Here is an 11,997-nt window from a genome sequence, read left to right as displayed (position 1 = left end):
ACGTTCCCCAACAGTGGATTCATCCTGGGCGGGTCTCATGTGATGGGAGGAAAGGCCCAGACGTGATACGGACTCTAGGGCCAGCCAGATCCAGATACCACACGTCCACTCCACACCCTTCCCCGGGAAGAACATAAACACAAAACTGACTCTATAAAATCGCCCCTGCTCACGGACCAACCCTCCCCGAGAAATTTCCTCACGTCTCCGTCTCTCTGATCTCCGAGGCCAAAATGGCCCGGCCAGTCGCGACAGTAGCGACGGTGCTCGCATGCTCCTCCTGCCGTCCGTGGCCGAGGTGGCAGTCGATGGCCGGACGCCGACACACATTCCACAGCTTGGCCAGGAGCTATGGAGAAAGCCAGCCAAGGCCGTGATCACGCGGCCCTTCATTGTGCCGAACAAGGACCGACTAGGGAGCGCGGCCGCCGACAACGTCGGGCTCGTCGTCCACAAGCTCTTCGTCGGCTACGCGGAGGAGGTCTTCTCCGACGGCATCGACATCGCCACCGAATTCATCTGGGCACAGTGCCCGGTGTTGTCGGGATTCACTAAAGTCTTCAGCTTCAACGAGACTTGCCGAAGGGCGCTCAATGAGGAGGACGCCTGCGGAAACAACACCAGCTACACCTGCTGGTACACCTACCAGTATGGACCGGGGATCAACACCACCGTCTACATCTCCGCCGAGGGGGTCACCGCCGTCGGGATGCACATCACCGATCGGGCGTTGTTCGCCTGCAGCCTTGCCAGCACGATGCCACTCGACGGCGAGTTCGGCGTTCTTGGGTTCAGCACGGTGGCACTCGATGGTGACGGCAAGTCGCCACGCACACCTTCGTCGCCAGGAACGTCTCCTCCCACTGATAGGAAGCTCTGAAATAAGTCCCAAAAAATACAACCACCAATGCCAATTCTTGGACTTGAATCCTGATAGGTTGGTTCCACAACAAGGAACCTAATCATCTTAGCTGCGCTCAGTTCACCGTGGTAGATAACTCCTCCTCAGCGCTCATTGCTGCGTGTGACTCTATCCTGCAGTGAGACCTAGTGGAGCCTTGCTTCAAGTAAGCGCAACTATGGGCCGGCCTGGCATGGAGTACTTCATCACCTTTTTTTAGTGTGGTTTCTCATATTCGCATTCATTTTTGCTTTATTTTTTCTTATATTTAGAAATATTCTAAATATATCTATTATAAAACACTTTATACACAAAAATGAAAACAATTAGTTGCGTATTTGAAAAATGTTAGTAAATGTGTATAAAAAGAAATGGTAATAATGTATACGAAACTTGCACAATGTGAAGGGAAAAAGTAGACATCACAACATATAAATGAAAAATATGTTAATCATGCATTTAAAAAATGATAAACATGTATATAAAAAGTTTCCTAGTGTATGAAAATTTCTAAAATGTCTTCAGAAAAACTAGACATAAAAAATAGAGTAAAATGCATCATAAGTCCTAAAACTATCGGAGGTGTGTGAGTTTAGTCCTATAACTTTGAAACTGCACTTTTGGGTTCTAAAACTATCAGAGGAGTGTCAGTTTAGTCCTATAACTTCGAAACTGCACTTTTGGGTCCTAAAACTATCAAAGGTGTGTCAGTTTAGTCTTATAACTTTGAAACAGTAGTTGTGGGTCCCAAAACTATGTAAGTTTCTTTCTCTTAGGTCCTAAGCTTGCATGGTTAGCATTGACCCACCAACGAGTCACTTGGAAATGCTTGGATTATAGCCACGTTGACCTGACCCAATGGGCCCACAAGGTAAATATGCAAAAAAACTAGAGCGTTGTCTCGCCTCGTTCTCACGCGCTTGTCTTCTCCCACACACAGAATGCTCAGAGGCGATGATACATAGGCCATCAGTGGAATGATGGTTTGAGCTCCAGCGAGGAGAGTAGACCAGTCATCTCAGCCTCCCCCAACAGCAGCAGAACGACATGTCACACAACGTCCAATTGCTACCCACCTATGGCTACTACTAGGGTTGTGTCACTCTCGACGACCTCTGCGCCAGCTTTGCAGTTTTCGCGCACTCCTCTGTGTCGCCCGACAGCTCACCACCTATGACCATGCTCGTGCCCAAACAACAGCCTGCACGGCCAACTCTACGGCAAGGGTGTCGGGGCAACGGCGATATCATCAAACACACACACACAGAGAGAGGTGGGATGGCATACTCCATCCCAATTGGCTTGGGATCTCCCCGGCGGCCTCGCCGAGGGAGAGGGATGTCGTCCTTCATGCCGACTAGCTCGGGGTCTCCCCGACGGTCACGCCAAACCTCTCAGGGAGGCTACCGTGCAGCTCATGGCCATGCAGGTTGCAGGACACCCTGCAACGTGGAAGCGTATGTACCACTTTGGGGGATATAAACACATACAAAGGGCTCAGTTGAAAAAATGCTCCATGGATGGTGGGCATGCAAGATTAGGACCTCAGATGAACAAACATACATAGTTTTGAGACCAAAAACTGCAATTTTGAAGTTATGGGACTAAAAATGACACACCTCCAATAGTTTTAGGACCCAAAAGTGCAGTTCGAAGTTATAGGACTAAACTGACATACTTTCGATAGTTTTAGGATCCAAAAATGCAGTTTGAAAGTTATAGGACTAAACTGACACACCTATGGTAGTTTTAGGACTTGTGATGCATTTTACTCTAAAAAATATATGTTTTCCAAAATGTTAGTAATGTATTTGAAAAATGTTAAACATGTATTTAGAAAATGTTCCTGATGTACACAAAAAATGTACAATGTGTATGTAAAACACTAGACATAAAAAATATACATTGTCAAAAAAATTCTAATCATGTCTTTGGAAAATGTTAAATATGTATACAATTTTTTTCTTGAAAAGTGTAGAATGTGTATAAAAAAAGTTTTCACTAAAATATATGTTTGGAAAAAAATGGTAACCATGCATTTGAAAAAATGTTCAACAAGTATAGGAAAAATGTTTTCAGATCTATACAAAAAAATTATACATGTATTTGAAAAAATGTTAAACACGTATAATAATATGTTCATGTTCTATACCAAAAGAGAAAGAAAAAACTGAAGAAAATCAGAAAAGAAAAAAAACAGTGCAAAAATAATGGAAACAACCAAAACCAATAAAGAAACAAAGAAGAAACCCGAATGAAAACCATGAAATAAACAAAGAAAACGAAAGACGTACTGTTAGTGGTGATGAAAACCAAGAAAGAAACAAAGAAATAATAGGAAAAGCCAAAAACAACCAAGAAAGAAACAAAGAAAATCGGTGAAAAGCAAGGAAAACAGAAAAAGAAAAAAAACCATGAAGAAACAAATAAAAGCAAAAAAAAGAACGAAAAAGTGCAGAAGAAAAACCGGACAAACAACAGAAGAATCTGGAACATATTTTCCATTTATATGTTCAAATCGAAGTGAACGACAAAGGAGAACTAGCGAGCGAAAGAAAAAACACTAAACGGGCTGGCCCAAAAACGACACAGGAGGGAAAAGCTTCACTCAAGACGAGAGCTATATCTCCCTTCTTGTGCCGACCGCTTGCCTATTTGTTCACTCGGGTAACAGGTGGAAAGTTAACCCCTGGACCAGGTGATCGGTCAACCGTTGACTTTTCAGAAAACAGGAAATTCGTAAAAAATCACGAATTTGGAAAAAGTTCATAGTTGGAAATTTTCATGAATTTAGTAAAAACAATTCATGAAAAATTGAAAACAAATTATGAATTTGAAAAATGTTTGTGAACTTGAGAAATGTTCACGAATTCGGTAAAAGTACATAGAATCTGAAAAAGTTCATGAACTCAAGAAATGTTCGCTAATTTGGAAAAAGATTGTGAATCAATTTTTTTGTAGATTTAAAAAAATGATGAATTTGAAAAAAGTTTATGAACTTAAAAAGTTCACGAATTCGGAAAAGATCACAAGTTTGAGAAAAACTTAACCAGTTTGAAAAATATTAGGAATTATAATTTTTTATGAACTTGAAAAAGGTTTGTGAATTTGAAAATTTTAACGAATTTGGAAAAAGTTCATAAAACCTCAAAAAATGTTCATGGATTTGAAAAAGGTTTATAATTTTAAAAATAAGTTCACGAAATGGAAGAATTGTCGTGCATTTGAGAAATTTTACAAGACATTGTGGCTCGTTATGAAATGTTGACAAAAGAATGAAAACAAGAAAGAAGAGGAAAAATGTAAAAGAAATAAGGAAAGAAATAAGCTGGAAGAAAAAACAAATGAAAAATACAGAAAGAAAACCGGACATCTTTTTCTGGCTACTTTTACATGATAGATTTAACTCTAAAAATCTTCTGAAGAAAATCCTTCCACTTAGAGTACTATGATTGTGTCTTTTGCAATGAAAGCACGGTATAAACTATGAGATATCTTTTCTGGGGTTGTCGCTTCTCCCAAGATTGTTGGAGCAACATTCTCCCCTCAAAGAAGCTTGGCATTTCTGTCTTGGATGTTACAGTATTTGCACATCAACTGCTTCCCCTTTAGATTGCTATGGAAGTAGTCATCCAGGGCTGCTGGAACATCTGGATCCAAAGGAATGGGAAAGCTTTTAGAAATGAGGTTGCTACTGTGAATTGCTAGGAGTTTAAGCTAAAACGGGATTTAAAGCTGCTAGAGCACAGATCAAAGCAAAGCATTTACTGGTTCCCCTTCGGGATAAGCCCCTCGCCCCTCGCGTCGCCCCCGCGGGCGACCTGGGGGGAAAACCCTAGCCGCCGCCCCTTGAGTATCCTCCTCCTCTCCCCCTCCTCGCCGCTGTCCATAGCGCCGTCGGGCGAAGCCTGGCCGGCTGGGCGGCGGCGGGGCTTCTCCCCATCCTCTCCGTCTTGGCTGGCGCGGGACAGCGGGATCCATAGGAACGCCGGGTGAATGTGGGGTCCGGCGGCGCGGCGGGCGGGTCTCCCATCGGTGTCGTGCGCGGCGCGGCGGTGGCGACCTGCGTGTCGTGAGGTGGTGGCTGCGTTGGCCTGACCAGTGGTCGCGGGTGCCGCCGGATCCAGATCAGATCCATCTGAATCCTTTCTTCGGACTCCGTCGGCCGCCGCGGGGTGGTGATGATTGTCGCTGGCCACATCGGATCGTTGAAATTCGGCGTCTGGAGATCTACAAGGAGTTCTTCTCGATCCTCCTTTCTGGTGGGTTGAGCCCCATGGCTCTTTCATCTTCGCGGGTTTCGGATCGTGGCTTGCCGGATCCGGAGTACACGGAGGTTTGGTGGCTTAGGATGGGGACTGGAGGAAACTTTGGTCGGCGTGTTTGGCCCGGCATCGGCGACGTCACTTGACACCGTTACCCTTCCTGGAGGCGAGGCCGAGGTCCCCCCTATCCACCCCTGAACCCCTCCCGGATGAAAGTCCAAAATTCAGTCTGGATTGGGCGGCGGCGGCGTCCTGCGCGTCGTATCCTCCATGGAGGCGCCGTCTTGGGAGGAACTGCTGTTCGAGGGAGAGATGTTGTGGATGGTGGGCTCCGAGTAGCTCCAGCAGTGGCGATGGTGTGGAGGTTGCCAGGTGGTGCGGCGTTGTATCTACCGCGTCATTGACGACGAGTGGTGGCGGCATGGTGCAGCTGCATATCGACGACGGATGCGGCTGGATGGACGAGCACAGGGTGGTCGAGCTGTCTGGCGCCATGGTGGCGTCGACGGCAGGCCTGGCAAGGTCTGTGCGTCAGTACCTGCTCTGGAGATGGATCGGTGGAAGAAGGCGGCGGCAGCCTCGGTGAGTGCCGGACCGGCGTGTGACCCAGTCCCGGTATGTGGCTAGGATGGGGCATCCGGCATTAAATGTTAGGATTTGGTGCGATGTTTGTTTGGTATTAGGCTCGGACATTCGGCACCACTGCATCAAGGGGTAGGAGTAGCGGCAGATGTTGCCTAGATGTTGGCTTCAGACTTACTGATGTACTACTTTGTAAGTTCTTTTGTGCTTAATAATTAATAAAATGATCGTATGTATCGTCCAGATGCAGAGGCCGGGAGTGCATCCTCATTTTTTTTTAAAAGAAGAGCAAGAATGGATTGATGCACATCTAGAATGAACTGCACTAGCAAAATAGCAATTGGAGTTTGACCATGATAGTCACAAAGAACTGACATTGGATAATAAGCTCTGTTTTTTTGTTTTTCATTCCTTTTCCTTCTTCTTTTGTGTACATGTTAGACTTGTTTGATTTATATTAGTGAAAATACCGTAGACCAATAGGTTTGGGCTTAAAAAACGTACTACTACTTGACTGACCGAAACATTTCAAATTTGAGTGAATTCTCCCAAAACTTTTTTTTATGAAACTAATGGTCCTATGGTAATTCGACCGTGCAAGGAGGCATATATCAGAATTCAGAGCACCCTTCCATTTTGTTAACTGTGTTGATTAGCAATCAAGCAGATCACACTACAGTAAATCTGGTCGTTAATAAAATCGAGGTAGCTGACGTAGCACAGTATACTTCTAATTGATCAGTAGTCAAGTTTCAGTAATGGTGTTGCGACCAGATGTCTTCCAAGCTCCACTTGTCGTCGCCGGATCCCCCTAATTCAAAGTGGGGGAACACCACAGAGTCGGCGCCGTCGTCGCACGCACGAGCGAGGAGCTCCGACCAGCTCCCGTCGAGCATGTCATCGCTCCTCGCGCTGGCGCTGCCGCACTGGTCGCTGCCTGAGCCTGACCAGTTCGTCGTACTGCCGGCCGTCAAGACAAGCTGGTTCGACGGGAAATGCACCTCGAGAGACACCGATGAACCAGCCGTGCTCGACGTGGTCACCGTCGTCGTCTCAGGGGAGTGGCACATGCCGATGCCGCCGCGGCAGGCCGGCGCGACACTAAGAGGATGCACGGGCGACGCCGCGTGCTCCAGGCTCGGCGCGGGCGTGGCGGCGGCGGCGGCCTGGATCCTCTCGAGGAGGCGGGGCATCCAGAGGTGGCGCATGACGTCCCGGAACTGGCGGCTGTCGACGTCGCACTTGAGCTGCTTGGCGTGCTTCTGCACCCGGGTGCGCCAGTAGTTCTTGATCTCGTTGTCCGTCCGCCCCGGCATCTCCCGCGCGATCCTGGACCAGCGTTTGCCCCACCGGAAGTGGAGCTCCAGGATGAGCAGCTGCTCCTGCGGGGTGAAGTCGCCGCGGCGGACGTCGGGGCGGAGGTAGTTGAGCCACCGGAGGCGGCAGCTCTTCCCCGTGCGCCTCAGCCCCGCGGCGGAGGCCAGCTCGTTCCACCGGCCCTCGCCGTGCTTGGCGATGTGGCCGGCCAGGAGCGCGTCCTCCTCCATCGTCCACGGCCCCCTCCGGAGGTCCGTCGCCTCCTGCCCCCCGCCCGTCGTCGCCGCGGCCGCCGGCCATCCGCAAGGCCCCGTCCAGACGGCGTCCATGCCGGTCGACCCGAAGGAGTCGAAGTGATCCATGGCCGGACTCGAGAGTGAGCTAGAGTTGGAAGTGATCTAGAGCTTGAGTATGTCGTTGTTGTTGTCGTTTGCTGGTGCAGGTGGAAGTTCGGATGAGACGAGGAGAGCGGGGGACGGCGGGTTATATAGTGGAGGAAGACGTGTGGGCTGGTCAAAGGAGAATATAGGACATGTGTTTGCCGCAGTAGTGCTACCCAGCCGCAAAATGGAAAGGCATGCTAATGCTGATTTTAAATGAGAAGAAAGATGCGCGCTCTCGTGTTGTTGGGCAGGATCGGTCGCATAGCAGAATTATTTAAATCCACTTGGGCGACTGCTTGACTGCTGAGGGTTGAACGTTGACCTGACGACTGATGTACTACTGATGCGTGCAGCGTGCGTGACCTTTGCTTTGGCTACGAAACGAAACTCTCCTTTTTCTTTCGTCTCTATCTGACTTCTTTTCGACCAACTGAGGGTGGCTCTCGAGATCACGTGCACCCTGATGAATAATAACAAATATAAAACAACAACAAAATAATTCCATATTTCTGGTAAACATGTTTGGGTGTTCATTTCTCAGGGGCAAGTTTTTTGTAAAACACAATACAGACGCAGACGCTCATATATACACGCGTATACTCTGGGACGGAGCTAGGCTAATTCAATGGTATGCACTATACCTGGCCATACCTCGGGCCGGGCCGGGCTTCGGGCCGGGCCTAGCCAAGCCCGACGCAAAAAACCCAGGCCCAGGCCCGGCCCGGCCCGACCAACGGGCCTGTTTTTTGGGCCCGAGCCCGGCCCGAACACCTAAAAGCCCGTCGGGCTTCGGGCCGGCCCGGCCCGACCTTCAGGAAAGCGCAAAAATGACGGGCCCGGGCCCGGCCCGGCCCGACCTTCGGGCTCAAAATCTAGGCCTGAGCCCGGCCCGGGGGCAGCGTCGGGCCGGGCCGGGCTTCCCATGGCCAGGTATAGTATGCACTATATAGCCATTATCTTTTACAAAAAAAAATCGGTATATCTACTGTACTAGTATGTTACTGTGACTTTTTAGCGGATTAGATTATATTAGTAATGAAATTTACCGACTTTGATGATGACAATAACTAATGTACCAAGGGCTGATATTTGTGGAACGCCGGCAAGGCGGCAACCGCAACAGACTAGGCCCATCATCTTCTCTTCTTCTTTTGATAAACATAACCTTGAGAGGACCAGGATCCTCTACCGTATGACAGGGTGCCGTTCGACCACTAATATGTAGGCCTGCTGGAAACTTGCCCCACATTTCAGTGGCCCAACAGTATGCACCGTATGTCAGGGGAGCTGCTTCCAACCTTTGAGGATGAGACAAAAGAATGGCAACTGTTGACAATAATAAGTACCCTCTTATCTAGCGACCGTTTGCTAAAAGGGAGTAGCATTTGTGGACATTTTGACGACAATTTTAGTTAGTCAGCAATGGTAATTTCTTCACACATGTCTTGGCATAAGTGCCATAAATAAGGTGCACTATAAAAGGGAATGAAGGGAGTATAACGTATGGACGTACAGAACAAGAGAAACAAAGAAAAGAATGATTCAGCTCCACTTGGGCCTATGTTGGGCTGCTATATTGCTTGTTAATACTACTGGGCCTTATCCTAAGGTTTAGGTTGGCCAATTTGACGAAGCAGAGGAGACAGCCCATTTAGCGCACATATAGTAACAAAAGAGAAGAAATAGAGACAAAAAGGAGCTCTCCAGGGATCGAACCCGGGTCGCGAAAGTGGTGGCTCGTGATTCTTGCGACTGCGCTATGGCTGTGTTCAAGTTAGGATAGGACATGGGAACTACTCGAGGGAAAACATCGGGACTTTCTGTTTTCTCCCTTTTTTGTTTGGTTTTTAATTTCTTCTCCGTTTTTCTTTTTTTCTTCTCCAATTTTTTGTTGTTTTCTTTTTTCTTCTCCATTTTTTCTTTTGTTTGTTTTCGTTTCCACTCTACATTTCTGTATATGGCAAAAATATTTTTTTAATAAGTGATCAACATTTTCTGTATACAAGTTCATCATTGTCCGAACGCTTATTCAACATTTTAAAACTTAATCAACATTTTTCAAATACTTGTTTAACATTTTTGAACTACTCGTTCAACATTTTTAATACTTTGTTCAGAATTTTCGAAATACTTGTTCATTGTTTTAGTACTTATTCAACATTTTTAAACATTCTGTATTACTTATTCAACATTTTTCAAATACTTTTTCCACAATTTTAATACTTATCCAACATTTTAAATACTTGTTCAACATTTTTTAAATTCTTGTTTAACATTTTTAATACTTATTCTACTTTTTTTCAAATACTTGTTCAACATTTTTTAAATTCTTGTTTAACATTTTTAATACTTATTCTACTTTTTTTCAAATACTTGTTCAATATTTTTCAAATGTATTTTTTAAGATTGTTTTTAAAGTACAAACAAAACTAAAATAGGAAAGCAAAAACGAAACAGGAAATAGGCAGGTGCTTCCCACGCGCATGGGCCGGCCCAAATGGTCGCTCGCTTAAGCGAGTCGGAAGTCTTTCTTGTCTTTCCCTTTTTCGTTTACTGTTTTCTCTTTTTTCTTTGTCCAGGTTTGATGAATTGTTTGAAAATACGTAAAATTTTCCTTAAATCGCTAAACTGCCTTTCGAATGATGATTTTTTTTTTCAAATTGATGAACTTTTTTTCATATTTGTGAACTTGTTTTCAGATTCGATGAGCATTTTTCAAAAAATCGATGAACTTTTTTCACATCGAATGAACTTTTTTATAAATTCGATGAACTTTTTTTTTCAAATTCATCGAATTTTTTAAAAACATTGTGAACATTTTTTCAAAATCCTGAACTTTTTTTAATTGATAAATTTTTATTTTGCAATTTTTTTCTTATTAATCAATGGTTGATTGGTTTTTTAGGGGTTGTGATCGATGGAAGGAATCGGCGATCGATGGTGCGTCGGCGCAAACTTAGGGAACTGGCGCCTGAAGCGCCAATTAGGAGCTCCCAAGACTAGGAGGCACAGAGCAACACCGCCAGCCTTCGATTCAGAGATTCCACTGATTCAACCATCGGTCCACAACATCGAGAAACTAGGGCACATCACCGCGCCACATGCTCGCATCGGCCATCGGAAGCAACCGGCGCATCATCTCATCGCCACGCCGTCGCCGATTGATCTCCTTCACGGCTTCGCGTGTGGTGTCACGGCGTCCACTGGCGCACAGCCGCACACGGCACACGCATCTACCATCTAGTAGAAAGGTTGGAAATGGCGGCGGCATGTGCAATTCTCCCACCGTCTGATTTTTCTGCCGAGTCACTGAGTGTTAAATCTTTATTTCTCTGGATTATTAGTTAAGAATAGAGGATTATCTTCATTCTCTAATTTTGTTTTGATTAATCTATTGCAGCGTTCAGTCAATTTTGAGTGCAATTTGCATTGGCTCGCTATAAAAATTGCAAAGAAGTGCAAGAAAAATAAGGTGAAACTTATGCATCTAAATTTCTTAATTATGAACATTCAAATTTGTAAGTAAAGGAAAAGACCACCATTTCTCGCTTCCAAAAGGGTGGTCGTGCAGGAAATATACCCTAGATGCAATAATAAAGTTGTTATTTATATTTCCTTATATCATGATAAATGTTTATTATTCATGCTAAAATTGTATTAACCGGAAACTTAGTACATATGTGAATACATAGACAAATAGAGTGTCACTAGTTTGCCTCTACTTGACTAGCTCGTTGAATCAATGATGGTTATGTTTCCTGACCATAGACATGAGTTGTCATTTAATTAACGGGATCACATCATTAGAGAATGATGTGATTGACTTGACCCATATGTTAGCTTAGCATGATGATCATTTAGTTTGTTGCTATTGCTTTCTCCATAACTATACATGTTCCTATGACTATGAGATCATGCAACTCCCAAATACCGGAGGAACACTTTGTGTGCTACCAAACGTCACAACGTAACTGGGTGAAAATAAAGGTGCTCTATAGGTGTCTCCGATGGTGTTTGTTGAGTTGGTATGATTAAGATTAGGATTTGTCACTCCGATTGTCGGAGAGGTATCTCTGGGCCCTCTCGGTAATGTACATCACAATAAGCCTTACAAGTAATGTAGCTAATGAGTTAGTTACGGGATGTAACATTACATAACGAGTAAACAGAGTTTCCGGTAACGAGATTGAACTAGGTATTGAGATCCCGACGATCGAATCTCGGGCAAGTAACATACCGATGACAAAGGGAACAACGCATACCGTTATGCGGTTTGACCGATAAAGATCTTCGTAGAATATGTAGGAGCCAATATGAGCATCCAGGTTCCGCTATTGGTTATTGAACAGAGACATATCTCGGTTATGCCTACATAGTTTTTGAACCCGTAGGCTCCCCACGCTTAACGTTCGGTGACGATCAGTATTATGAGTTTATGTGTTTTGATGTACCGAAGGTAGTTCGAAGTCCCGGATTTGATCACGGACATGACGAGGAGTCTCGGAATGGTCGAGACGTAAAGATCGATATATTGTAAGCCTATATTTGG

At 45.3% G+C, this 11,997-nt stretch overlaps 1 protein-coding gene across 1 annotated transcript; it reads right to left on the bottom strand.

Moving 5' to 3' along the window:
• Positions 1-6,215: 6,215 nt before the first annotated feature.
• LOC123058995 (transcription factor JAMYB-like) lies at positions 6,216-7,501 on the bottom strand. The gene has a single exon (XM_044481661.1). It carries the CDS (start codon positions 7,425-7,427, stop codon positions 6,501-6,503), a length of 927 nt encoding a protein of 308 aa, XP_044337596.1. The 5' UTR covers positions 7,428-7,501; the 3' UTR covers positions 6,216-6,500.
• Between the last annotated feature and the right edge of the window lie 4,496 nt (positions 7,502-11,997).

The sequence above is a fragment of the Triticum aestivum genome, chromosome 3A, assembly GCF_018294505.1.
Source record: "Triticum aestivum cultivar Chinese Spring chromosome 3A, IWGSC CS RefSeq v2.1, whole genome shotgun sequence".
NCBI lineage: Eukaryota > Viridiplantae > Streptophyta > Magnoliopsida > Poales > Poaceae > Triticum > Triticum aestivum.
The sequence above is the reverse complement of the archived record's forward strand: the minus strand, read 5'-3'. Positions and strand labels throughout refer to the sequence as shown.

Bases quoted from the DNA above. Each gene is read 5' to 3' on its own strand.
- LOC123058995 (XM_044481661.1), bottom strand. From the start codon at position 7,427: ATGGATCACTTCGACTCCTTCGGGTCGACCGGCATGGACGCCGTCTGG.